The sequence below is a fragment of the Apodemus sylvaticus genome, chromosome 2, assembly GCF_947179515.1.
Source record: "Apodemus sylvaticus chromosome 2, mApoSyl1.1, whole genome shotgun sequence".
NCBI lineage: Eukaryota > Metazoa > Chordata > Mammalia > Rodentia > Muridae > Apodemus > Apodemus sylvaticus.
In genome coordinates this window covers 13721574-13742941 of record NC_067473.1, presented here as the reverse complement: position 1 = coordinate 13742941, position 21368 = coordinate 13721574, and the positions used below count along the sequence as shown (strand labels likewise).

The window sequence follows — 21368 nt, the reverse complement described above, 5'->3', positions numbered from 1 at the left end:
ACAGTGTCAATTAACCAAACCCCTCAGAGCTCCAGAGGCTAAACCACTAACCAAAGAGTACGCATGGGCCAGTCCATGGCTTCTGCTGCATATGCTGCAGAGGACTGCCTCTTCTGGCATCAGTCAGAGGAGAGGTACTTGGTTCTATGGAGGTTGATGCCCCAGAGAATGGGGATGCTAGAGGGGTGAGGGGGGAGTGAGTGTGTGGGTGGGGGAGTACTCTCTTAGAGGCAAAGGGGAGTAGAATGGGAAGGGGGGGTTCGTGGAGGGAAGACCCGGAAGGGGGATAGCATTTGAAGTGTAAACATTGGCAGTGTGCTATTTGGGTGACATCTATGGGATTCAAACTGAACAACAGCTTCAAGAGTAATAGCCATACCTGGCACTAGGCTTTTTATGTAATGGTCTATTGTATCTAAGGATGCTCACTCCATTATAGAATAAGACAATTTAAAGTTTATATATATATATATATATATATATATATATATATATATATATATATAGCTTTTATAATATCCTTCTGTGGTTTTAATAGTTCTTTAGTGTTAACTCTCCCCCCTCATACTTGTATCTCTTGCTCCCATTAACCCTCTTGTTCTATTATGTGTGTTTCCCGTCTATATTATTCATATTTTCTACACATGACTTATATCCCCCCTTTGGATCTTTCCCTAGTTTTCTGAATTTTATGAATACTTCATTAAAACATTTTTCTAAACACCTAAATCTAGCATCCCCATTGAAGATAGAGTATTTTTGCTTGTTTGTTTCCAGGTCTGGGTTTTTCCAGTCATAACTATTTCTAGCACCATCCATTCACCTGGGAAATTCTCAACGTCATTTCTCTTTACAGAAGTAATATTCCATAGTGAATATGGACCATATTTCCATTACCCATTCACCAGTTGATGGATATCTGGGTATCATTTACTGGGTATTGCAAATAACTATCTGTGCTATCACTTACTGGCTCTTGGGAATAGAGCAGCAGTGAACAGAGATGAGCATGTCTTTGTAGTAATCTATAGATTTCTTTGGGAATGTGCACAGATTAAATGTCATTAGATATCATTCTATTTAATAATTTTTCTTCAGTAGTTTACAACACTAAATTGTAAAATTATTGAGGGTAGGAAGTGTGCCTTTTATCTGAGTTTGCACAAGTCATAACTCAAAGTGGAGAGGGATAGAGAAAAGCCAAATATATTTTTTAAATATACAAATTTCTAGAAATATAACTACAAGAAGGTCACTGTAGTATTTGATAAGATATTCTTGAGGTGTAGGATCTTGGCAGCCTTGGTAAATAATATTAATGATTCCTTTTATTTTTAATATAAAGCTTGAATTCAAATTGAAAGGAAAACACACCTGATTAAACTTGTCTATATTCTTAAAGATATTCATTAATGGAGTAATTTAGTTTCCTTATTTATTTACTTTATTTAGCTTTTAAGCATCCTACTGTTCTTGAAATATATAATACATACACCTATATGTGCACCCCACACACACACCAACACAGAGGCAAACACACCACACACAGACATAACACAGGGGCCTCATTAACAGGAGAAGAATCGAATTGGGGGCAGTATTCTTGTTATGACTTTGTGGGTTTTTTTTTTCCTTTAAATTTTTCTTTGATAAAAAAAAAAAGCCACACTTTTTAGAGTCAAAGTTTTCCCCCATAGAAGGTAGAACTGAATGGAAGGAAAAAAAAAAACCCAAAGGTTTACAGGGAATAATTTTCAAAGGAACTGGCTATGTTCTTTGAGTTAGAAGGTGGTGATTACTTTCTCCGATTCAGAGAAGTGTGAGCCAGCCTAATTAAACACCTTTTTGCTGAAAAGCGGCTTGATAACTCGAGACTGCCTTTGGAAGCTCTCAAAGCTTTTATCAGTAAGCTATTACTATAAAAGTCTTCTAAAGCAATAACTTATGAAATATTACTTTCCAGTCCTGATGGAAATTATTACTTTGTTTAAATACAAATACACACGAGGATGCTTATGTTGGACAGATGCAATACTATATATTTAAGTGTGTTGAATATACAGTCATTGAATGTAAATTAAGCATGTGATTTCTAATATCAGTTAAGGAAATGATTTCATACAAGGGATATTGTCTAGATTAGGGGATGTGGAAAGAAATACAATTCTTTACCCTATAGCATCTCTCTTTTTTCTTTTCTTTCTCTCTCTCTCTTTTTTTTTGAGCTATAGTAAGCCTTTATCTTCTTTGTGATTTTAGTTATTATTCACCCAATTTACAATATATTCATAAAATGTAATTTTGACCAATAAATACCCTGGAATGTACTTTGTGGGGTTTGTGCCATGATTCAATTGTATGATTTTTTTTTCTAAGAAAAAAGTATTGTGTGTCTCTCTTCTTCATGTCCCAATTCTTACTTAGACAGGTGCTTTATAATTTAGTTTGAGATCTGTAGAGAGATGAGGCCTAATAATATCAAAGAGCTTTGCCAATCTCTTACATACAAGTTTCTGTGAATTGATTTCCTCCCCCCACAATGCCAGGAGGAGATTGTGATAGATTTAAAGGTATTACAAAAAGTCCTTTATTTCATTGAAAATGGCCCAAAGCACTATAAAAGAATATTTGATGTGACAGTATTACAGCATGAAGAGGATATGAGATCACATTTAGGTCAAGGAGAAGGGTACTGTAAACAGATCCACACAGCGTGGGTCTGATTTGATTTAACTTTATGGGAATTGAGTATACTGCAGTGTTATATTACAAATAAGATTTGAGGAAACTTAATGAGCCTGAATCCTCATTAGATGGACTTGCTTTTCTGCATGTTTGATTGAAGGCAAGAGACCAGTATTATCTTTTAGTAATTAATTTCCTTTGTGCCACAGAATAGAATAGAATTTTTTCTAGAACAATTTATTCATAGTTAATACAGTTATGGATATGAAACAATTAGGAGTTGGCTTATATTCAAGATAAGGAGAAACTAATTGATAAGCTGGATTTTTTTATGCATAGAACATGAACATGCAATCTTGCCTTGGAGAGCATTTTATGTGGAGGTGAATAGCAATGACATTTAATTACTTAGAATGTTTACTTTCAGGTTTTTTTCTCTGATTTATAAAATTTATCACTAAATATCCTAAAAGAACTGCTTTTTCTCAGCTGTAAATTATACCTTTAGATCATGAACTCTATAATAAGGAATTATTTCAATATGACAAGCATAGCTGATCTTCTGAAATGATAAATTCATTCTAAACTTTTATCATAAAACATGTCTGTAATAAAGTTTATGTATCCCATTATTCTGTATTTTTGTTGCAGTCCTTTAAGTTATGGCTTTTATCAAGTTGGCAACCTAATTTTCAATGTGATGATTTTAGGTGAGGATTTTGTGAAGTTATCTGTGTTAATGTGAATAGTGCTATATTGGTTACTTTTCTGTTGTTGTGAAGAGACACCTTGATCAAGGAAACTTATAAAGGAAAGCATTTAATTTAGGGTTCATCCTGACTGACGGTCCTAAAGACAATGCCCATCGAGGTGGGGAGCATGGCAGCAGACAGGTGAACATAGAGCTAGAGCAGTATTGAGAGCTTCCATGTTGAGACTCCAACCAAGAATGAGGTAGGGATGGGGTCTCTGAAACTTTGTGTGACTGGCATGGACATTTAAACCCCAAGGCTTGTCCTCTCCCACTCCATGACAAAATTCTTCCAGCAAGGCCACACCTCTCAATCCTTCTCAAACAGTCCACCAACTACAGAATTTGGCTTCAGATATATGATTTTATGTGGCTATGCTCATTCAGACTACCATAGTGCCCTTCTATAAGATCCTCAGAGGAGTGCCCTTCCTTCTTTCCCAAGTGAGAATATAAGGAAAAGAAATTATCTCAGAGCCATTAAGAGTGACCCTTCTCACTAGTGGCTAATCTGCTAAATCTTCCTTTTAGACTTCCCAGCATTACAAATTTTGATAAATTAATGCTTGTTAATGTGAGCCATTCAGTCAATGTTGATTTGATTTAGCATCTGTTTTAGTTTCTTTCCTTGATGCTGTGTGACTTCAAAGAGGGAGAATTTATACTGAATCCCAGCATAAGGAAACAGTTTATTGTGGTAGAGAACTCAAGATAGCAAGAGGTAGCTTAGAAGTAGCTGGTCTCACATCTATAATCAGGATGCAGAGAGAAATGATTGAATTCTTCCTGCAACTCAGCACACTTTCTCCATTTTTTTTATAATACAAGAAATGGACATACCCAGTCTTCCCACATTAATTATTGTCATCAAGATAATGCCTCATGTGCATTCCAATAATGATTTCCCAGTTGATTCTAGATTGTGTCAAATTGATAATGAACACTATCACAACATCTCAATGAGATGTGGTATATCACAGACTATAGAAATTATACTTAGGTATCAGAGAATCCAATACAACTTCTAACATAAAGCTCTACATGAAATTATATCAATAAACATGTATTAATTGATTTAATTAGATCAATTGTATTTTGTTAGGGATCTCTGCTGTATCCTTAGATATGTTGATAATTTCATCTTTGTTATTCTTCTCTTTTCCTATACACATAGACCTGTTTACATTTTCCATGCTTATGAATAGACTACGTGCTTTGTAACATTGCCTTTAATTTCGAGCCCTTACAAAGATTTGGTGAAATAATTTTTAATATTTTCTTTTAAGAGTTATGAATCCTTTCAAGCATTTGGTCCCAGACCCTGACAAGGCCCCGGGATGCTCCCATAGGCAGATGCCCATTTCCTTCTGACCTGTGATATAGTGTTTGGATACACCTTGTATATGCTCATTCTCTCTTAAATCACAACATCTCTAGGTTATTTATAATTCCCAGTGAAATAGCTGTGTAAGTAGTGATGTTCATTAGGAAATAAAGAAAACTAAAAAGTGGATACCTGTTCATTACAGACAGGATTTTAAAAATATTTTTGCTTTGAGGTTAATTAAATGTCTATAAAATGCATAGATAGAGAATTCCAACTAAGACATTTGACATACTGTCTTGTAAGATGAAGGCAACACAAGAGGCTACACAAGACTCAATGATTTTTACCAGTTGCTTGACAAGAATCTAGATCTAGAGGTCTTTTGTGCCTTGTGATATTTATTACTCTCTGCCTTGGTGGCATTGAGGACAATGTGTTCGGCTTGTTCATCACAAGGTCAAGTCAGAGGCTCTGAAGTAGATCACTCCTATCAAATCCCAACACCTCTGCCACTTAGTAATTTAGGGGAACTTGAATGGTCTAATGTCTATACAGTAGTTTGCTGTGTATAACTGTCTGTACAATGGTATGCTCTTACTGACTGTACAGTAAGTAGTATGCTGTCTATTAATGTGATATGATAGTATACTCTGTATTACTGACTGTACTGAATGTTGTCTATTACTACCTATACAATAGTATGTTGTCTATTACTGTCCATACAGTAGTATGTTGTCTATTACTGTCTGTACAATATTATACTATCTTTTACTGACTTTATAATAGTATACTGTCTGTTAATGTCTGTGCAACAATATCCTATTACTACCCATACAATAATATCCTGTTTATTAATATCCATACAATAGTATGTTGTGTTACTATCCATACAACAATATGCGGTCTATTACTGTTTTACTAAATTTGCATGAATATAGTTTCTGTAAAGCATTTAGTAAATGCTTCACATTGGGATGATCTCAGCTATTGTTTTAATTTTTGTTATATTATGATGCTCAGCTAAGATAACCTGTGTGAAAGAAATATTGTAGATTACAGAAACAAACAGACATTTTAACAATTAGTATTAGGAACACATTAAATGTGTATTTAGTGCTAGTTTTCTATAAAAGACACAAAAGAAGGCTACTTGAATTTTGCGCATGGGGGCCAACAGCTTAAAATTTTTTCACTGTTGACAAGACTCACATCTAAGAGGTGTGAGCAGAAAATTATAGAATAATTATAGGACTATTAAGAGGAATTTTAAGTTACTGGAAGATTTCAATGAAGCTGATAAAAGTTAGGTGAGAGAAATAATAATAATAATAATATTGCTCAAGGAAAAAGAAAAGGTAAAGACATACTAAATATTTTCAGTATTTGAAAAACTAAGTTCTCAAAAAAGAGAAAAATAAAAATGACATGTCTTTTTTGCTTTTTAGTACATTATGTTTCTGATTTCTTAAACCAAGTCTGGCCAGTGATGGACACATTGTGATTTTCTGACCCCAGCTGTGCATATAATGCACATTTGTGTCAACACAGCATATGATTCAATTACCTCCCATAGATTGATTCGGGAGAGGTGTTTCCATAGCAACATAGCAAAAACAAAAATCTGCCTACTGTCTAAGATCACACATTTCTTTTTCTAGGACAGCCTACTCACCAAAGTCTCAGTCTCTGTGGGTAAACTAAGGTCTTATGTAAATTATTAAAAGGTAAAGAAAAAATGAGATGACAGTGTAGGAATGATAAATAGTTTAAGTCAGAGTAGCCTTACATGGTGGGCATAAATCACCTTTGATAGAAGTCAACTGCATGAGTAGGAGGTAGGGAGAACAGGAGTGGTGAAAATCCATGTCTAAATATAAAACTGGTGAGGTGCCTCCAGCCAGTGGGAAGAGTGGGAGCACTTTTGAGAATGTAGGCATACCTCTCTTTGCTGACACCTTTAATAAATTAAATCCCTTTTGTAGTTATTTTTTTGACAATTCTTAATCCAAAATAGCTAATGCAGCTAAGATACTGTTTTGAATCACTTTGTCTATATCTCCTTTAATTCCTGTAAATACTCTGAAATGGCTTCTTCTGGGTCCATTGCACAGGTTGGTGTCCACCATACATAGAGCTTCAGCGTGTGAGTTCCTGTTCCTGCATTCTTCACCAGCCAAACTCTACACGAAACTGCCACAGAAAGCAAAAACCCGTGTGAGAATTGTATCCAATAGCCGAAGCAGTGCTTTCTGATATTCTTGCCCTTCTCTGTGTCTTTATACACATAGTAGCTAATCGCCTCAAATGTTGAAGCAATGGAGGGACAGTGGGAGATTGTAACATCACTCTGTTGTAGGAGTTGAGAGCTAGAAATTCAAGCAGTTTTAAAAGCCTTAACTTGTTATTAGAGAAATATAATGGCCAATTCTTAATGGATAATAACGTCTTGAAAGGTATATGAGAAAATGAATGGCTCTTTATGGTCCTGTCATCATAGATTTAATAATAAATTAGATGGACGCTCATGTTACCAACCCTCCCCATTAACCGCTTTTTGTTTGTTCATATTCAGTTCTGTATTTACCTATGTAAGTTCACATGTAACAACTGTGAAAACATTCACTTGCGATAACACAGTGTTCTAAGAGCTGAAGGCAATGGTTAGAACATGGAGACTTTAATAAAACACCTACAAATCCCTGTGCACATTTGGTTGTAACAATCACTGTGTACCACTTTGGTGGTAATGTGCTATGGTAATATCTACGTGTTTTGTGTCTACAGCAAGATCCTTGTCCTCCTAGTTTTACTGTTTTCAAATCAAAGATAACTGTTTCAGAGACAAAGTTTCTCAAGCTACTATCACACCCAAAGTGTGAGCTTAAGGCCTGATTGCATTTCTGTGTTGGCACACATGCAACCAGTGGTTTTTGCTTCACACACTCATTTCCAATATGCTTTATTTTCAAGTTTTATTTTTCAAATCCAGAGCGTTAGAAGAAACAGTTTGCTTTTGCCCTTTTATTTCCCACAGCTTTGAGAATTTGCACTAAAGATAATAAGTTTTCCCATTGTAGCATGCTGCGGACATTGGCTTTAGAAGGCTGTTAGTCACTTTTCAATGAATGTAGATGTTTAGATCTCAGAGTGACAGGACTCATTCCAAGAGCTGCAGGCTAAACATGTCGATGGTAGGACAGGAGAATGTTCAGGTGTAAGGAATTCCCTAGTATCTCTGTCATACTTGGCCTGGATGAACATTGAGTACTGTTTAGACACATTGAGTTCTTTGACAGATGTGTGGGACATATTGAAGACGTACTGAAGACAATGGCTGTACCAGTTAGGGGACTGAGAGTCTGGAAGCAGAAGGGCCTGTGTCCTATAAGAGCAGACACAATCAGATATGATGCGTTTGAACCTGTTGAAGCTGTTGTAGTACCAGCACATCCACCACGTCCACCAGGAGTGTTTGTAACCCATTTATACGCTGTCTTCTTTGTGCTCGTGTTTAGGATGTGGCACTTGACACTTGTTCTTTTGCTCATATCCTGAACACCCAGCATGTTTCACCCTGGTCATCAGAACAAGCTTAATGGTAAAAGGGCAGACTCATATAAGTAACTTAGCCTGGGTTCACCCAGCCCACTCCCCAGGGGAAAGCCCAATGCAGGGACCCTTGAGCCCTATGGAATACTGAGTCACACAGGCTTTCCTTATTCTTGCTTGGGAAGGCCCTGTAATCTCCAGGCATCCTGTTGGTCTCCTGGTGATCATTCATCTCCCTGGGATCTGCAAATATGGAATTGATTTTGTTTTATAAATCTGGTTTTTGCCATCTTCTTGCACCTCACCTGACAGACATGCCAACATTGAATCCTAATCTGAATCCCTAATGCTTCTGGTCAGACCTCTGCTAGGGTAGTGATGTAGGTAGGCATCTCGCCTCTTGAAAGCAGTGGTTCTCAGCCTGTGGGTCGTGACCCACTTCAGGTCGGCAGATCAAATATCCTGAATATCAGATATTTAAAGTGTGACTGATGGAAGTAGCAACATCGCAGTTATGAAGTAGCAAAGAAATAATTTTATGGTTAGGGGGAGTCACCACAAAATGAAGAACCATATTAAATAGTTTCAGTATTAGGAAAGTTGAGAACCACTGCTCTGAAGAGAAATGAAAGGCTAAATGGGGAGGATTTAAATACAAACAATACAACCACATGGTAGTAAGTCATAAGATAATATGATAGATGCATATTGGTTTAATAGTTCTAGTAAATGCTAATGGAGCAGCCAACCTAGATTCCATAGATGCGGGAGACTCTCAAGCCAAAACAGTAGACACCAACCCAGTAGGCAGTGTGGATTCTATCTGTCTTACTTACTCCTGACTCCCAGCTCAGGAGGCATTCGGGCAGGTAGCTGCTCAAACCTGAACTTAGAAAGCATCTATCTTCCATTCACTACTTGTGTGTTTGTTTAGAGTCTTATGCAGCCCATGATTGTGTTGAAGCTGTTATGTATTGAATACTAGGATTGAAGTCTTTGAATTTCTCCTGCCTCAGCAGTCTAAGTGCATGAATTCTAGACTTGTGACAACCTGCTTTCCTTTGAGGAAATCCTCTTCTTCCAGACGGGCCAGCCTGCACACCTATATAACTTGCCTCACAGAATTATCTTTATTTCTCTGTTTCACACACTAGCATATCCTCTACTTTGAAGGAAGTCACTCCCCTTTACAACAAAATTTGCTGTGTAAATACTTTAAAAAAATACAGTCTTTCTGAGTCCATTAACATAATAAAATCACATGAGAGTCCTGTATAGAAATATCTTCCAACATGGCAACTGAATTTGGAACTGATTAAGAGAGTGCTAGCCAAAACAGTTCAGAAGCTTATAAGTTTAGTAAACTTATTTTAAAATTAAATATATTATTTTGTGTATTTGAGTGTTTTTGGCCGTGTGTGTGTGTGTGTGTGTGTGTGTGTGTGTGTGTGTGTGTTAGCACTGTTTTTATAGTTACTCACAGATCAAGTTAGTCCAAAATAGGTAAAGAAGAGGTCACATAGTGATAATATAGTCAACTCACAACACTGAATTTATTTGTATACAATCTGTTGATAAGCAAAAGTTGGAAGGCCATTGGTATTAACATTATAGCTATTTGCTGTCTCTGGAAGTATTGTCTTCTCAAATAAATACTTTGACATTCTATATCAGCTGTATAGAAGTCTGGATCAGTTTTTAGTAGGACTAAGGACTGGACTTGCTGAGGAGCAGACCTTGCATCAATCTGTCCTGTATCTTGGTGAAATACCACCCTTTTTAAATGTTCGTGTAATATTCAGGTAGTTTAACATTTTGAAAAATTAAATGATGATGTATTTATTGGGAAATATGCTTGTTACATAGGAAGATACGTTTTGAGACGAGAAGGTCATATCAATATCTGGCATTTCAAAGTGTCATGTAATAAATGATGGTGCTTCTCTGAACTTAGTTATCAATCTTGTGGAAGTCTGAAAGTCCTTATCTCTACATTTCCACACACACAGTGATCATAGGCTTGCCGACCATACATGGCAAAAGACATAGAAGGTATTCAGACATGGGAGGACTGGAAGGAACTTGTGGTCATTTAGAGGGGAGATTGGGAACAGCCTGATGTGTGTCATAATAGTGGACAGGTGTGGCATCATGCAGGACAGTGGCTTTTGTTGGTTTCAGTCAAATTGTTTTCTACTTAGTGTTTCTGACGGAGTGGTATTAACTGAATGACTGTGATCCTTAAAACACACTACACAAGAAGAGTTTTCTCAAGTCTCATCTGAAGGGAAGGTGTGCCATGGTGAGCTTGAGTGACAGAATTGACCCACATAGGTAGCAGAATCTTGGAACAGTAGTGGGACTGGCATCCCTGGTTAGAGGACCAAGGTGGTTAATCAGTGATTCTTTACAGGGGGCCAGGCACGTACCTGATGTGAAAATTGCATTCGCTCTGTTAATGTTTTATTTATTTATTTATTTATTTATTTATTTATTTATTTATGACTTGTACCATGGAACAGAAGGAAGATGATGCAGTCTTCTGTTGTACATCATTTGTTTTCTTGCTGCTAAGAGAGGCTCTGCTTTTCTCCCCAAAGGAAATCTCCTTTACCCTGGCTTCAGTTTTCTAAGTGTCTGCCAATCGCTCAGAGCTAATTACAACCCTGAGATTAGACTTGAAGCCTTGTGGTTAATTTCAAAAGCACTTACTGAGCATGACAGATCGAGGCTGAAATCTATACAACAGGATCCCAGAAGCTCCATTCCAAAGCTTTATTTTACATAGTTACAATTAGAAAAATAAATTGATGATTTGCACGGTTTGAGCAAATTTCCCTCTCATGTCTTGCATATATTATGGCTTCTGAAATGGTACACCAATAAAGAAAACTACCACAGTTGTGTGGGATCTTTATTTCACACAATTTGTCATTTTAACAATGGGAAATTATTCAGTGAGTTTTGCATCCTTACATTTCAGCTCAACAGTTAGGATGCATTAAATGGCTTGGCTTAAATTAATCAATAGTAATTATTTATTAAGTAGATAATTGTCTCTGAATTCCCTTTAAATAGTTATAGATGTGCTAAAGTATTTGAGTTGACACAAATAACTAAAATGTACCATATTTTCTCTCTAGTTAGTTGGCCTTTTACAAATTTAAAATTAAAGAAAATTATCTACTGATTTACATAATCCCTTTTTCTGTTGAACACCTGAAGATAAACTGTTGTTTATCAGAGTTTAGGAGAATTTCTTAGTATTGGAGATTACTTTTAATTTACTTTTGATTGCATTACCATGCACTTTAGGTCTTAGAATTTCCCTGATTTTAAAAAAATGAAAAAATCCCATAATATCCCTGTTTTATATCATTGAACAAAAGCAAAAACTCTGAAAAATTTTCTAACCAAGTATAAATGAAACAGAAATATCCCTTAGGCCTACTTGTAAAGTTTGGATTGAAAAGGCATAGCAGCCAAGGATGATGTCTTTGGTTAAATAACCTTGCTTAAGTGGCAGATTGAGAGCATTCTGTGCCTGTCTGTCTCTGTCTCTGTCTGTCTGTCTCTCTCTTTCTCTGCTTAATGTCAAGCAGGAGGAAGCATCTGTGATAATGGCTGAGGTACCGCTCTATGAATATAGAAGAATATCATCAAGAATCTTGTTATTGTTACCTTTTCTTTTTTTTATGAGTAGTTCTTTGTTTTACCTTAGGACTCTGGGCTATCTAGTTTCTGGTTTTTGGTTACCAACCAGTGTTGAGCACAGGTGAGCTGGGCCTTAAGCCAAATAAGAAATTGGTTGGTAACTCCCAAACATTCTGTGCCACCATTGCCCTGGCATATTTTACAGACAGGGTTTGTGGCTGGGTTGGTGTTTACATTTATCTTCTCTTTGCTGGGTTCTTTTCTTTATCAAAAACAATAGAATATAGGGGTGAAAGTTCTTTCTAGGTAGCAGTTTATTGCTGATTTTACAAAATGAAGAAAGAAATAATTAAAAGTACATGAATCCCAATATTATGCTTTTTATGGAAAAAAGTATATTTTGACCCATTTTTTTGACACTAGACTTTTTCATCAAGGCCGAGTCTCAAGCAAGACTCAGCTACCCATTCTGATCTGACAATTAAAGATAGCATTAATGGGGAAAAGTATAGACAGGGGTTTTATTTACTGCACCTTCAAAGTCTGCCTTTAAGGTCCTAACATGGCCTTTAGGTTTAAAGAGAGGAAGAATCAAACAACAGAGTAAGAGGTGCCCACAGATGAGGTGTCCTCATGGAGTGCGGTGTGGTTCTGGTCATCTCAGTTCTGCTTCTGGAAGGTGTGGCTAAGGAGTACACACCCCTCTGACCCTCAGCACCAAGCTCGCTTCTGAAAGATTATCACTTCTGCTCTTAGAGAGCCAGGCCCTCTCATGTAACCAGGTCCTAAGCATGCCCCATGAGCAGCCCACCCTGCAGTTCAAGTTCAGAAGTACCATACCATTGTTGCTTTGCATGACTTACAAACTAACCAACCTCACATCCCTCCCCAGAGAGAGAATGAGTGACTCCTGTCACATAGCCTATGTCTTCATGCTCTGCTCCCTTACGTAAGTCATGGAACACAGGTCACATATCAACTAAGCCTGCTTCCTAATGGTATAAGATTTCCCCTTCTTCCTAATTCCTTAAAAATTACAGCTTTGCTCCCTCACCCCCAAAATGAAGGACAATTTCAGTCATCCAGTGTGCTTCAGTGTTAGTAAAAACCTTTTGTCTGGATGAAATGTGTCCTTGTTACATCTTGTAAACTCTCCCCAAATCTGACAATGCTCCAGGGTAAGGTAGCTGCAAGGTTGGGATAATGCCACCTCTGTATCATGTCGAGATGCCAGGCTTCCATTGGGCTTTAACTACTCAAATAAGGAATCAGTGTTTTGGGTCTTTTTTTTTTCTCACTCAAATCGCTTATAAAAGCCTGTTTCAATGTTTTTATAGATGTGAGCTTTTCTACAGGAAGAAACAGGAAATGTAGGCACAGATGAGGAATTTTTATTCATTTTATTCATATTAACATGTTAAAATGGTCTTCAATGACTGCAGCTCTAACAATCTATTCTATAAAATTGTGTTCATGAGGTTGGAATGGAAATGACACTATAGATTTCCATATATATATATATATATATATATATATATATATATATATATATATATATAATCTCTCTCTGTGTGTGTGTGTGTGTGTGTGTGTGTGTGTAGTAAAGTACACAAATATCTGAGATGCTGAAGACAGTTAACTTCATCGCTTAATTGCACAACCAGAAGCCCCACCATACCACCATCCTCTGACACAAAGCCTGTGCACTTTTTTTCAGGATTTGGAAGTGTGTTCTTTCACCCTAATCTGCTGTTTTCAAAACCTTTTATTAGGCCATTCAAATGTGTGCCCTGGTCCTATAAGAAGCTTTTAATGAGAATTAGTAAAACCCATTAGAGTGATAATTAGATTGTCAATACAGGTACAGTACAGCAATTGCCAACCCTTATTGGGTATTAACTGTTTGAACATTAATCAAAATCTCATAAAATGCATATTTTCTTGAATTAGCCTGGTCTTTATATCTGTTGCCCTTTATTAAAGAGAAAAATCTTGATCTACACTGTCAAAGGCATCGTTTCAGAACTTGTTTGAATGGATTCTCTGAGTCAACACTGCCTATTTAAATTTGAATCTCAGCGGCCTTGGAGTCTTAAATGAACAGCCCTGTGCTGCCTCATATTTTGTTTTCAAAGCTCTTTAAAGAAATGCTTATGATTGCTTGATTGTTCTCAAAAGTTCTTTTGAAAAACAAAACAAAACAAAAAAAGCTATCCTAACGTTAATTCATAGCCCAGGAAGCAGAATACTTAGAAATGTAGAAAATACTATTTTTGTAAGAGGAAATATATTTGAATATTACTGATTGGAATGATAGGGCAGTCTCTTTTCAATATACCTCTACTTCTTTTATTTGAGTTCCATGTCATATTTCAGAATTCAATGCCAGTGGAAAAGATGCAGATATGACAGTGTGAAGGATGGGGATGAATAGACCTCCAAGGGAGCTGGCCTTTCTCTCATCTGATAAGCTGCTTCAAGTCTGCTTGCTTGGATTTTGTTCTGGTCCCTGCAGACCACCACATATCAAATGCTTCCTCACTCTTAATGATAATCTGATTGCATTTGAAGGATGACTTTGTAAAGACTGCTCCTAAACTAGTTTATTTTATGATTTTATGTTGCAATTTTGGTTTTCATTTAACCTGAAAAAAATCAGTTTCTGTCATTGCTTTAGTGTTGATCCAACAATGTCTTTATGTACACTCTGAGTGTCTTAATGATATGACTTTTGATGGAATTATGGGAAACTAAAAACTGGCATTGTACAATGAGCTTGACCTTCAGGGCCGGAAGGCTTAGTGACCAGTCTGCTTTGTTAAAACTGTGTCTGTAAAAATCATCTTTAAGGTTTTTATTTTAATTGTTTGTTTGTTTATTTTAATGTGCAAATCAATGCAGACAGGGATATGTAAATCTTAAATACATCAAGTTATATATAAATGATTTCCTCATTCATTTTGAATAAGGCCATTTAGGTGACCTTCTCTGCTTTGTCATAGTATAAACAGAATTAAACTCAACATTTCTCTTTATGCATTGGAAATGGAATTTTTAGAGCCAAAGTATAAAGGGGTCTGGGGACCTCAAGTTCATTTTTTGGGTACTGAGATGTACTTTTGGTTCTAGGAAAGAAAGAATTGGAGCAATGGATAAAGAAGTATGTGGAGCTAAGACATACTGGTCAAATAAAGCTCTAGCTGTTCATTGCCTGTCTGGCTTCTGCTTTTGTAAGGTCATCCTTGGGAAGTTAAAACTGTCCTTTCTTGAAGAGATCAAGCTGATTGTTAGGAAGGTGCCTTTGCTGCTCTAGCTAGTGCCTTAAACTTCCTGTCATGGGTAACTGCCCCCACCTGGATGAAATGTGTTTGGAATGCTCAATGTTTGGATGCTGTTTGAACCCATGTCACAGAGATGTGTACCAAGTCAGTAAGTTCTGCTTTTCCAGGAATACAACGTCAACTCAGAGAGGCTGAAAGTGCAAGAACAAAGCTAAATAGGAGGAGACGTAGTTGGCGATGCTCACGAGCCGGGGCAGGTATCCTCCTTCAGTCGCTCTTGATGGGCCAGGTGCTTTTTTATTTAGTGTTCAGTATGGGTTACATGCTTCCTTACCCTCCATCCCAGCCCTTTGATCTCAGGCAAAAGAACCCACACAAGATACTCAGAGCGAAGTGTAGAAGATAGGGGTATCACACAGCAGAGCGGAACACTCTCAAGGGTTGAGAAAGCCATTGTGCCAACCTACATTTATTTTAGGCAGGTGTTAATATTGTTCCTGGATTTTTTAATTTTAATTTTTTGATCTCTCTAAAGATTCCATCCTGGTGTCACTCATAACAGTCCTTCTTCAGCCTTTCAGAGTTCTCCTTTATACAATTTCCTATCCAAGTGGGTATCAGCCCGGTTGATGGAAGTTTTTAGTGTTCTGGATTTTTACTAAAGAGCTCCTGGGTAAACAATAATAATGTAACAGCCCTGTCCATCCTTCTGCAAAATCATAAATTTACTTAGATCATTATGAGACTTTATTTTGCAATTTCTACCTCCCCCTTTTTGTAACTGAATTGGGTGGTTCCTGCACATAAGTATAGTAGATTACCAAGTGCTAAAGTGTAGATTAGCACAATGCTAAAGGTTGGATGAGCCCAGGACCTTCCAGCTAGTTTACAATGCCATGTCTCCACTTATGGCCAGAAAGCAGACTCTGGTCCCTTTCTTCTAGCTAGTTATTGGGGTCCTAGAGGTTTAGTCCCTGTTTTTACCTGCTGATTATGAAGGAAGAAGGGATCTTGCCTCATGACTTCTAAGACTGGTGATACCAATTTCATAATTATGTTTTCTTTCTTTGTAAATAAGCAGTTGTTATAGGACATACCCATATATCCAGCTGTAGACATGGAAATTGGCTAACTGTAAAATATTCATATTTTATTAGATAGGGATTTTATTAGTCTTAGTGCAATTTCCCTATGGCATTCAGTGGTAGATTATTGGCTTTTAAAATGTCACTTGACTGGAACAGAAGTTAATTAGAGGCTTGCTAGTGTCTGGAAGGCATGTCAATTTCTATAAGTAATGACCTTCTGGTCTTTTGCCACTAGAAAGAGCAGTTAGTGAATGTGCTAGTTATAACACAGACTATCTTAAAAGTCAGCATTTGGAACATTTATGAAACTTGATTAAAGTTTCATTTTTTCTTTATGAATAAAAATATAATAGGAGTATATTTTTAATGAGTTCCTAATTTTGTATTTTAAGCAGAGAAAATAAAATTTAGCAACTTTTGTACTTCAACTTTTTAAAATACATGTCTTTTTTTATACATTTAACTTGCTAGCTTTAGGTTTCTAAAATTTTTCATACTCTCACAATAAATGTCCTTTATGTTATAAAAATCTATGTTTAAATTGTGTGTGTATTCAGGCACCCATGTTCCAGGACACACATGAGGAAATCAAAGGACCAAGGAGTTGAGTCTCTTATATTAATTATATTTATATATTATACAAACATACGATATGTATTATATATTATATTTATATATTACATAGTCATTGGTAAGGCATATGCAATAGCTTAGAAATATGGACATTTGTAGTGTTAAACTTAAAGGATAAAAACCTGCATGCTAATGTAAAGAGTGGCCAAAGGGATGCTTGGACAATTTGACATAGACTTGACTCAGAGGAATTGTAAATACCAGCAAATATTACTTAGAAAGTGTAACACAAATTACAAAACCACTTCTTGACTAATATTTTCCCAAAGTCTAACCTGCTATTTGTCTATTTATAAGTGAATTTAATACATTTATATTCAAAATGTATTTGATGTTAAGTGTGTGCTATATCTGCCCCTATAATTCAGCTTAAACATACCTGAAGTCAATGAAGCAGCCTTACACTTCCTGCGTACTTCATCATAATATAAGAAGGTGAAAGGAAGCCATTTCCAAATGTGTGCTTTAGAGGTGAAATGAAACTGTTTCCATATGTGTGCATTCTGGCTTTAGTCTTTAAAATCATCTTTCAAAAATCTAGGAATACATCCAGCAAATAGGAAATCCCAAACTCTTTATCTGTAGATCTATTAACATCCTTCTCTTCAACTGACTGAAATATTTGGTAGTGCTTACTAAGAACAGGATTATACTCCAATCAGTATAGTATCTTCACTCCATTGAAATTTTTTTTTTAAAGTTGAAATATACTTCCTTGAAGGAAAACACTCATTTCTGATTAAAACAAGAGAGTCAGGTTCACAGTTGTATTTAAGAACAATAGATTATTTACTGCTGTAGCATCCGCTTTACTAGCTTAGATTGGTAACTGATTTGCCATCTATGAACCATAAATAAGTGTTGTCTATTGCTTTTCATGCCCTAATTATAATACTGAGTGCTGACAGGTAGTGTGTTATGGTATAATTCCATGTTCCTGTAGCCAATGTCACATGCATCTAAGATTTACCATTTCTCTTTCAGCGCCTGGCTATGGAGGCAGAGAAAGTCCAAGCAGCCCACCAATGGAGAGAAGATTTTGCAGTAAGGACCCTTTTTTTTTTTTTTATAATCACTTCATTTAAGTTAATCAGTTTTTTGTTTGCATAGTTTTGGTCACATTGCAATATATTCAGTGATGGATTTTTAGAGTTTTATACAAATTTGACCCCAAACTGCCAAGATCTATTTTATTCTTCTGTAAGTAATCAGGACCCATTAAGTTAGCTGGAATATTCATGCTCATGTTCATGTACAAGAAAAGAAAGAAAAATACATTTATATCTTCTTACATCCTTATAGGCATTCGAAAATACATTAAAACAACATTGAATCCTGCTTTCTGAGTAATCGTCATAGTTATTTTGAAAGCCAGTTTGCATGTAACTGGCTTGTAAGAGGAGACTCATAGTTTGTAATTGTGTTGGTGTGGGAAGTGAGCGAAGTGTGTATGCAAGCATTAAGCTCTTATGGTTTGATTTGTTTCTGTTTTGCTGGAAGCATTCTTCTTCTTCCTCCTCCTCCTCCTCCTCCTCCTCCGGACTACTTCTGGACATGCCAGCTGGCGTTAGCTTATTAAATAAAAAAGAAAATGGGAGATCTAACATTTGTGTTCTAAGGCATGCTGGTTAATTGTACAGCATTACAGAAACCCTCCCTGTAATGGTGAACTTTTCATTACCCATCCAGTATAATAGCCAGTGAAAGAAGTTGATCTCAAATTGTCACCTAAGGTTTTTCTGTAATGCATTTCATGCCTAAATTAATAACGGAGATGTTTTCCGTCTCCAGTTGCTGATGAACTCCAGACAATTTATTTTTGACATGTAATCTTCCTTCAGTCCATTGATACTATTTCAAAGAGGGTTAGAGTGTGAAAACCAGTTAATGGTAGTTTCTGAGATCTTACTTGAAAAGGTTTCAGCTTACAGTTCAGAAACCTGTGCACCCTAGGGCTGGGAAGGAGTGTCAGTACTTTGTGTTTATGTCTTCCCTTGTTCATTTTATATGGAAGGAATCTAATTTAAATAGCAGGATTTTTTTATGAGTTTCCTTGCTCGACATCTGATCTTTCTTATTTATTTACTAATTTGTATCAAACAATCTGTTATGTAGTGAGCCTATTTAGCCACCATCTTATTTGACTTTTCTCAGTGAATTGATCATATTGACTGGATTGTTGGGGTCTTAGTAGATATTGGATTAATCATGGTTGTTTGTCATGGTTAGGTTAATAAAGGTCAGATTGTCACGGGCGATATATGAAAAAAATGTTGAGCAAGTAAAAATAACAAGCACTTTGAACACTGACAAACATGAGCTTTTGGAATGAGGTGGTTAGCATGCAGTTAATATCTTTGAGAGAAGGGAAATGACCTTAAAATTGTGTTTCTTGAATATAACTTAAAGACACAGGACTCAAACAAATACCCTTGGTGATTTATATGCATGGAACATTTTCTTACTGTCTGTTTTTCATTTAAAGATGACATATCATAAACATAAAACTAGGTTGTATCTGTGTGTTGTTATAGCGCAATTGCTGGTGGTTGCATTTGAATCTTGGGTAGTTAGAACTCCAAGGATCATCTATATCTCACAGTCTTCCTCTGTAATGTAACTTTTCTCTAAACCTTTCTCTCTTTGGGGAACAAAAAAATCTTTTGTTAGGTCACTTAGTATTTTAGGTTCTTTTTAAAAACTAAAGACTTGGCATAGGCTTAACCTAATCGCTTCTTTACCATTGCTGTTGTATTTAGTCAGTAGCTCTGTTTATCTAGACAGATTTCTTTCTCAGATATGCTGTGAACTGTTGGCTACAGGTCTCATTGATGCTAATTCCTCATTTTAGCAATGCATTTTATTTCTCTTTAGGTGAGAATGAATTACCTCAAAACATTCAACGTGTGCTACTTGAATAGCATAGTTTATGTATCTACAATATCATCAATTGGAAAGCATTCCAACATTTTGCCTATTTTAGTCATTTCCAACATGACACCAGTTGAATGTTGAAGTGCCAAGAATTTCATGTTGGGCTCTTCTTTGTGAGATATCAATTTTTTTATAGATAGAATTGCTACTTCTATTCCATACTATAGTGACTGTGACTGGTAGGGAACACTGTTAGAACATGTCATTCAGGATAACAAATGTGTTCGTAATGATAAAAAAGCTGTTACTAAATTTTAAATGGACAGAAAATAAATTGTTTACCCAGGATTAAATGTTCCTATCAGATAATACTATGTGGAGAATTCTTGAGAAAACTTTATTTTTAAGTTCCCATTGCGTTATGGGATGCATTTGGGATGTATTTGTACCGTATTATCATGAAAAGAGACTCTGAAAGGAAAACCTGTGCATTCCTTTTTCCTGCACACACTTCCTGGAGGACAGTGCCTCCTGTTTGCAGGGCGCCCATCTATCCATAATTTGCAGGCTTGAGGGTTGCTGTACTGCCCAACCTTACATTTTAACTAAGAGTACACATCAGCCTCCTCTTAGGGAGACCATGATGGGATAGAACGTCAAAATTGTGCAGATTTCTATGCCTGGAGATTACAACCTGAACTAAACTTGTAAAGTTTTAGATTCCAATAATTAAAAAGCAGTGAAGTCAAACAGTCTCCTCCTATTACCTTTTCTAAAAAATAGATAGTTCTATAATTTGTAGATGTATCAAGCTAAATCAGCCCTTTAAGTTGAGAATAACATCCAAATTGGTTGGTGATTAAACATAATCAACAGCAGTTCTCTGTTTTGATAAAGCACCCAAAACAGTTGCCAAGTTTTGTCAGTGTTTAAGCAAGCACTTGAAAATGTTTAAATTGGGTTTAAATATAACATTCCAAAATGTCCTTCTTTTACACTTTACAATTCTTTTATCATCGAAGGCACTTGACTATTTTCACCAGTGAAGTAGATATTTAGTGAGGCGATTTAGAAGGCAGAAAGAGTTTCCTAAAAGCTGCATTAACATTTCAAAAGGAAATATAATATTCTGCTTCTTCCCTCAAGTGTAAGTTGGCAAGTTTCATTAATATTACTTAGGCAAAACTTGATTAGCATCCCCTGCTGTGTAAAGTAGAGAAATCACATAAACAGCAAGAACAAAAGGCAGAGCAGGAAGTGCTGGCAACAGGAAGGGGCTCTGGTAATTCACTCTCCCTCAGCTCCGTTTCATCCCCACATGAATACACAAGCAACAGCAACGGAACAACTGGCCAGCCAGCTCTGCTGTTTGGCACATGCTGCTAATAACTAGGGAGGGAACAAAGGGCACACACTCTAACTAGATTAAAATTTATGTGGTCCTGCATTTACAAGTTCAAACCAATATTTGTAAATAAGCTACACCTTCCAGCTGTGTCTGTCTGGCGGGCCTCCATGCAACTTAT

General features: G+C 36.4%; 1 protein-coding gene across 1 annotated transcript in view; it reads left to right on the top strand.

Moving 5' to 3' along the window:
* Cacna2d1 (calcium voltage-gated channel auxiliary subunit alpha2delta 1) overlaps positions 1–21368 on the top strand; it is a 445325-nt gene that overhangs the window by 200542 nt on the left and 223415 nt on the right. The window contains exon 4 of the mRNA XM_052173128.1: positions 17953–18012. Coding sequence (XP_052029088.1) covers positions 17953–18012 — 60 coding nt within the window. The remainder of the gene's footprint in view (positions 1–17952; positions 18013–21368) is intronic.